At 37.1% G+C, this 8,265-nt stretch overlaps 1 protein-coding gene across 1 annotated transcript; it reads left to right on the top strand.

Annotated features, from left to right (window-relative positions):
* Positions 1-661: 661 nt before the first annotated feature.
* LOC129258914 (uncharacterized) lies at positions 662-8,031 on the top strand. The gene has a single exon (XM_054897153.2). The coding sequence runs from the start codon at positions 1,021-1,023 to the stop codon at positions 3,232-3,234; it is 2,214 nt and encodes a 737-aa protein (XP_054753128.2). The 5' UTR covers positions 662-1,020; the 3' UTR covers positions 3,235-8,031.
* The last annotated feature ends 234 nt before the right edge of the window (positions 8,032-8,265 follow it).

Raw genomic sequence — 8,265 nt, 5'->3', positions numbered from 1 at the left:
AGGAGGAGGAATACCTGAAATAAGGATAGGACACAGTAACCACTGTCGTACAGATGGGATAAGGGGCCTTTTGGCATTCCCTCCCGTCCACACACACGCACACACACACATATGAAGTCAACAACCAAGTAAATACAGACAAGACGAAACGAAATGAAAGTGAAACCGGTAAAATCCTTGATTATTTACTGGATGTTATGTTAAAAGCTGTTGCAAAATTATATTTTCAAATTTTTGCTCGCTCCCTCGCGATTTCATTTTGTTTGCGTGGGTGGGGGAAGACATCATGGATAATAACATAAGTAAGAGCATGACTGATTTCAAACAAAAAAAAGGAATATTGTTATTTTTTCCCGTCATTCTTATTATCATTAGAATGAAGATTACAAAAACAAACAAGAATGATATCTCTTGAGTTTAAAATTTCACAACGTTCTTAATCAAATCCAATTTTTATGAAATGTAATCGCTATGCTTGAATCATTTTTTTTTATCTCTCTTAATATCCAAAGCAACTTATTGTCGGGATTGACTTGACCTTTAAATAGAAGGGGTAAACTCAGCGAGGAAGGAAAGTCAAATGGTTTTCGAAAATGTGTAGCATGTGATCGAAAGAGGGCTCTGTTCATTTTAGACCGTTCTGCCAAACAGATCTCAGACTCAGTCCGGCGTCGCGCAGAGCTCGCATCGAGCACACAGATAGAGTGGCGTGCGCTGTGATCACATATAACCATCGGGTGACAGCAGCTCGTTGCCCACGAATCTTCTCATTACCGGTTAAACATTTGGAAGAGTAACTCTAAAATGGGTAGAGTCCATGGACGTTAATAAGTTATTGTCAAGGATTGGTGATATGATGAATTTAAATCAGCGTACAACCGTCTCTTGGTTTATGGACTGTATGAAGAACCTATCACGCCTGTGATTTTATTTTAAACGTGACTCAGTGACTCATAGATATAAAGCTGAACAAGATTTTCTTGGATTTTTACCGGATCTATCGGATTTATCATTCTTAAAATGGAGCGGATTATTTTACTCTTCACACTGATGTTTTCTGCAGCTCTTGGTTTGTCTTTCAGGAACCAACCAGACACAGTGACAGCATATGCAGGGGATACGATATACATGCGATGTGATTTGAATTTGGGAGAGGTAGCTGGTTCGAGCGTGCATGTGACTTGGATTAAATCTGATAATAAAAACCCCACGACATACATCAGCATCCGAGGACACTTTGTGCATTCGTTTATCGGGCGATTCAGCATCGCAGGAGACACGACCCGGGGTGAGCACGACCTGATGATTCAAGATGTCCAGTACGAGGACGCTGGTTTATACTACTGCCAAGTATCTGGGCCAGGTGGGACGGTCATCACGTCCGTTATGGGGAGGTTGACGGTTCGAGTCCCCATCCCAATCCCTACATGTTCGATGACCCCGTCTAGTCCACGTGTTGGCCAGAGGGTGACATTCATATGCAGGCAGCAGATGCATCCGAGTGTGGACTATGAAGTGCTTAACTGGTGGAACGAGACATCAAGGAGTAGGATCCAGCAACAAGGAAGATACTCAGATGGATCCATATTCTTCACCAGGTTGCTCTCCGACAGTGACCAAGGTCAGCAGTTTGTCTGCAGCCAGTCTCAGGTCTTCGTCGAAGGCGAACGGAACTGCACAGTCGTTCCTCTTCCAGCAGCGGAGGTATCGACCATAGCTAATCCTTTAGAGACTATTGTCATCAATCCCACTGTCAAGTATGTTGCCGAAGGTAGCAGTGCAACCTTCGGTTGCCAATCAAGAGCTGCACCTGTGTCGAGATGGGTTTTTGGCTACGGAAGCAAGGCATCAAAAGTACGCCAGTCCAGGGGCAGGTTTCTCGTCTCTGCAGACCGTTCAGAATTCACCGTCATTCGGACGACCTCTAATGACAACAATACAGCAGTTAGATGCATTGTGCTACTGCCTTCAGAGGAAAAACTCGTAGCTGAATCTATTTTGAAAGTTTTACCATCTGACACTCAACCATCGGCCGGTAATTCTAGGTTACCCCCTCCACCACCTATTATAACCACCCAGGCAACTACGACTGAACGGCCTTCCACCCGATCCACCAGAATGACATCAAATGGACCTACGCGACACCGTGATACACCTACAGTAAATGATCCTATTATAGGTCAGGGTACAAGCAATAATGCTAACACAGGAAAAGGGTCACAACCGGACTTTTCTGACGGAAAATCAGTTAGCAATGTTCAAACTACCCCTATAAAGGCGGAGGTGACGACGAAGGTAACGACGAAGCCAGCGGAGACGTCAACAAGACGGGATGTTGTACAGATAGGAGCTAATACTGATATTGATCCAGGTGTCTTAGCGACGGATGCAAACGTTAATCAGAATCATGCAGGGGCGCCCAAGATCCAAACAGGTGGAGGATACAGAGTAATAGACAGTGGTAATACTCATCAGGTCTCCAACCAAGAACGACCCGATCAAGGAAGTAGCAGTTCGGGTATTGTTGGTGCAGTCATGGGCTCACTGCTCATAATCGCACTGATAGTCCTTATTATATTCTTGATCAAAACGAAGCGATACCCTAAGAGTGTCCCAACGTGGATTCCTCCTCACGTGGTAGCCGCTCTCAAGAGGCCCATAGACATGGTCAAGAAGTCCAGTTCTGATGCTGGTCAGGGTGGAGGATCGGAGAAGTCTTCCAAAGGAAATGCACCCATGCGGATGAAACAGATAGAAGTAGTTGTGAATCCCCCTCCTCCAGAGTGGCAGTTCCGTCTGAAGGATGTTGAAAGTAATAGCGGCCAGGTTGGAACTTACGCTGTAACTCCAAGGGAATCCCATATGCTGGATGGACCAGTTTATGCAAACATCACTCCAGATCTCTCTAAGACACAAACACATGCTGTCCAGGACGACCATGAACTCGACGACGATGACGACGATTCGTTGTTCTCGTCCGACTTCGACGACGATTTAGATCTCGAAGGCGAGATTGCGGCAGAACTTGTCGCGAGGTCGTGTGAATCGGAGGGAAACTCAGAAGACTCGATCAAAGATAAAAAGAGTAAGAATGTCGAAGGACTTGTGTATGCTCAGTTGGACATGGGACCAGATGCCCAAAAGAGGTCGACAGTATTTATTGAAGGAGAAAAGACTCAATATGCTCATATAAAAGTGGGGAATCCAGCAAAACCAAAATATCAGCGACATTAGATTTTTTTTTCTTTGAATGCAATAAATGAACAAATTGCGCTTTTGTAAAGTGTAACATTTGGTAATGGACTGGTGGAACGCGTGAGTGATCGGTCGTTGAAACACTGTACGTCTTCATAATTTCTAGAGCAAATTGGAATAAGGCGATTACTGGCGACAAACTTTCATGCAATGAAAATGGATTAACATCATAAGCAATAATTATTACATTAATTCGTAATGTTTTCAAATTTGATGGTAATAAAAAATCATGCAGCGCCAGAAGTTCTTACAATTATACAGAATATGGCACTTAAAAGTATAATCAAACTAATACACTTTTTATACTGCTTATTTACAAAATAAGGACATATTGCATTTTTTTTTTTGGGGGGGTGATATTTTGTAACGGTCCCCATTAACGATATCACTAACATAATTGATTAAAGTTACCTATATTATTTAGGGTCATTATTTTAATTTGTACTAAGGTTATGGGGAATTTGATTATGTACTTTGAATGTGGTTTCTTTGTCGAAAAAGTTTTGATGCAATCATTATACCACAAAAAGAACAATTATTTGTAACAGTTTTTTTCTGAGAGAGAACATGAAGAACTCCAAATCATTCATTTATGAAATAGGCACATGAAATAACAAAAACTAATAGCTTAGCAAACATTGATTATGGTTATCAGCCATAGTAAGAATGGTATACCGAGCTATATAATGATGGTGCTTTTTGTATTGCTTTTTCAAACTTTCTTGTCTTTTCCTGTACATTTACCGAAAATCCTTTAAAAATACCTGTATTTACTACTCAATTCAATGTTCTTAGTATTTTCGGCTTCGTATAATGTGGTATGGTTCGTTAGTGTGTGAAAATCAGAGGCAGTGTCGGGTTTTTTTTTCAATAGGGGAAGAGCAAGATGGCATAATGTTGAAATCCTTTTTTATCTGCAATTGAATAACGTGGGTATATACATATTTACTCGATTCAGACCTATGTTTTTCATCCTCCTCTTCTTATGCATTACTGTCTTCTCTTCCCCTTTTTTCTTCTCTCTTCCCGGTTTTTATTTTATTTTACTGCTTGAAAAACCAAAATGGGTCCTTCTGTAGCGTGAACACTGTTTAAAGTCCTAAGCTTATCACTACAAGTGTATCATGTGTATGTATGAACAGGGGTGCTAAAAAGTTAGTGAGCCCCACATATTCAAAATTTAATGTTCTGCCATGTTTTAGATTTTTAATTGCGAAGTCATGTGATAAAGTAGTACATTCAATAAAGTTTACTTATCTGGGCTCGCCGAACATTGTAGTAATTGTCGTCTATACATTCAACACTCAGCATAAAAAGAGTGCATTTTGTGGTGGGGTTCTCTAAATTTTGCGCACAACTGTATGCACATCATTTGTAATTTGTGAGCAATACCAGGAAATTAAATTTGATCTCCTTCATATTATTGGTTTTATAATTAAAAGAAGTCATCAAAATCACAACATTCTCAAATATTACTTGTAAGCCAATCGACCATAACGACATATGTAATCCATAACTCCTGCAAATATCAATTAGGCTGTATTGTTATGATAGGCACAGTTGATACGGAATTATAAAGGAAATAACGTTTTTTATCTTGCTTATTATCCTTCTTATATGAAATATTTCCAGTGCGTTTGGACAAATTCATTTCACGTAACCTAGGCCTATGTAAGATCTTGTCTTTGACTTAATTATTTGTCCCCTATATTGGCCTTTGGTCAATCATCAATTTATTAAGGGGTCATCTATGCATGAATCATCTGGGTTTCAGCTGAATGTTAATCACCTCGTTCATTCGTTTGACCCGAGACCTTGTGAGAGGTCAGTAATACGCAGTTTCCAGAGCAATAGTATCTTCGAGTATTTAAATACCAATTTCATTTCGTGTATCTTCCGATTAAGTGCTTGTCAGTATGAATTGAATTACATCTCGTTGATATTAACCTTATTAATGTTATCCTTATTAAATCATTACCGCAATCACTTCTCAAGATGGCTTAAGGAGTTCAAAGATATATCTGTAAACGCGTCATCTGCAAAAGGGTTATGACTCTGAGTTCAAATTTCATACCCGGGCGGAATATGATAGTTTTATGGCAATTATTTGAAAGTATAACCTTGTGATTGCTTTGAAATTTTTCTTCCGCTTCCCTTTAGCAAGTTTTGCAATCATGACATAGACAGGAAACGCAAAAATGCTTCTTTAGGAAAAGACCGAACTCCCTTTTTACCATATTTCTCGTTAAACACGTAGAAAAGAGGCCACTCACGTAAATATGGGATACCATACTTCGCCAACATCAGTAATGCAAATATTGACATGTGGAATTGTCTCATTATGCTTTATGATGATACTCATAACTCTTTTGAAAACATGCAAAAAACAAATGTATGTTTCCTATATTTGCGTTACAACGTCACACAAATCGTTTTTATCTCTGTGTTGATGAAGTACAGCTTAACTAAAACAATGATGTTTATGGAGACTTGTTGTAACCATTTAGGTCATTTACGCGTCTTTCTAATGATAATTCAATAATTATGAATATAATGAAATAGGACAAGTGACGCGCGAAGTAGTAACGAAGCAACTAATTATGCAATAATGTATAGAACTAACCAGTTGAGTTGAAAAGCATGTACATATTCTTTGAGGCTTTAATAGTCTATACTCGCAATATCAAGAAATCTGGTTAAGTTTGTCATTATGTTCATGATGTTTCACTTTTGTCATTTATATGGTACGTTGCTTGAATTTCAGTTTCATCTGAATCGTTTGAATAAATATATATATATATATCGTACGACCAAAACTGGGATTTTTGTTTCTTATGTAATGTTCCTGTCCATGTTTAAAGACATGTTTTTAATGTAGACAAAACAATTACATTGATCTTGAAATAATTGCACACGTGAGTTATATTCAAAACTGTTTCATAATGCTTTCAAGCAAAATGAAATATAAATTCTGTTTCTGAATCCAAATACTTTGTTGACACGTTTGGTAAATACTCAACCGTCCTTACTCGTGAGTATTTTGTGTTGGATACATTTTCTGTATTTTTTAAATGTATATTCCTCAAGAAAGTTGAGAACCAACCAATATATTTCTCGAAAATATAGAACACTTCTTCAAGAATTTTATATTTTCTCATCAAATATCGTCTAATCATATTCTTATTGCAAAACAATTAGTCCCCTATACCTCATGTTTTTAAGAATGAAGTTTTGAAAGGAATCTATGTATAGAGAAAAGAAAATGGAGATTAGCCAAAGAGGAGTCCTTATTAATTTACCCTCTGTGAGATATATAGGAAGGGTGAGTAGACTGACTATGATTGTCCTTCCGTTGTTACCATAGCAACCATCAATCACTTTTCTTATAGAGGGACAATTCTTTGATAGCAAGAAGAACAACAATCGATAGTTCAACTATTCGTATCGTGAAAATAGGATACTTGCTTTCTTAAATATTCTTTAGCCATGATGGTTGAATTGAATAACTTTTTTTCATTTATGAAATTATCGAATGCTCCAAGCCTATAACTTAAATAAACTACAAAGTATTAATATTTTAGATCTAAAAAATAGTTTATTTATAGGAATGTATTGCTGAATTGCAGAAAAAAGTCAATTAGTAACATGCAGCGTGATCAGATCAGTAATGGCAGTATGCCACTCTTGATATCTTTTAGAATTACAATGCGCTTTGTCATGTTGTGTGTTGACTTGATGGGTTAACTCATATGATGATACTTTAGTGATGATAACTATACCATTTACTAATTAATGTGTATTGGGAGTACGATTGACAAATCAAAGTGATGCATGCGACATTTCATTTTACTGATAAATGAATGATTGATTGACTAATTGGTTGATTAATTGTTTGATTGATGGATGGATTGATTGTTTGATTGATTGATTGATTGATTAATTTTTGATTGATGGATTGATTGATTAATTGATTAATAAATTCAATTGATTGATTAATTGATTGATTGATTGACGATTTGGTCGATCGTTTGATTGATTGATCCATTTCTTACACAGCTGTTAAAAGTAACTGTCCATTCAACGTATTTCAACTTATCCATAGAAATGATAGACATAATTATAAGTCGTGCCTTGATTTATATATGAAGTCAAACGAAATGAAAAAGATTATAGTCCAATGTGAAATGAAAACTAGAAAAGAAATAATTGCCTTGTTTTAATGAGCAGTTAGTCAGTCACAGATTGAAAATCTATCAATCAACGTACATGTATTTACACGCAATTTATCATTGTGTATACACCGCTCACTCTTTCTCTCTCCCTGTTTTCCGTTCTTTAGTCAGATATTTCAATACATGAACAAAACAATATAATAATTTCCCGAACGATTGTTATTTTTCCAGCCTGCCAAGAAGGAAAAGGAAAACATGTTATTTCCTGAACATCAGTCATGTCACCCTTTGGCATGCACAGGAATATTCTCGTTTAGAAATAAGCTTGAAGGCTTATGAAATAAAACAACTTTCCTTTGGAACCCTAGGAATTATAAAAGAGAGCATTTAATGAAATTATTGGCTCATTGTCAAGTGTGAAATGTTTAGATTTGTTTATAATTCCTCTTTGATCACTTTTAACAATAATATACTGGGTTAATAAAATAAAAACCCAAATGGATATGCGCTGAAAGCAATGCTTTACAAGAACGTTCTTCTAATTGTATAACCAATATTACTTTTTCAAATTAAAAATGAATCAGAAATTCAGCAAGGGGGAAAACCAATCAAATTAAGAAATATCAAAAAATTCTCATTCATTTAATGATCTGATATGTCTGTCTTTTCTTCCACGTGGAATACACATTTTGGTAGCTCTGGGCATGGAGCTATTACAGCTCTGCAATGGTAATAGCTCCATGCTCTGGGTGTAATTGTTTAATGTATACCATATTATACAGTGGTGACCATCAGGTGATATCTATTCTACTCCTTTCGGAAGTGTTTCATTTTCAAA

This window comes from Lytechinus pictus, chromosome 4, assembly GCF_037042905.1.
Source record: "Lytechinus pictus isolate F3 Inbred chromosome 4, Lp3.0, whole genome shotgun sequence".
Classification (NCBI taxonomy): domain Eukaryota; kingdom Metazoa; phylum Echinodermata; class Echinoidea; order Temnopleuroida; family Toxopneustidae; genus Lytechinus; species Lytechinus pictus.
Note: the sequence above shows the minus strand (reverse complement) of the source record. Positions and strands in the feature narration are given on the sequence as shown.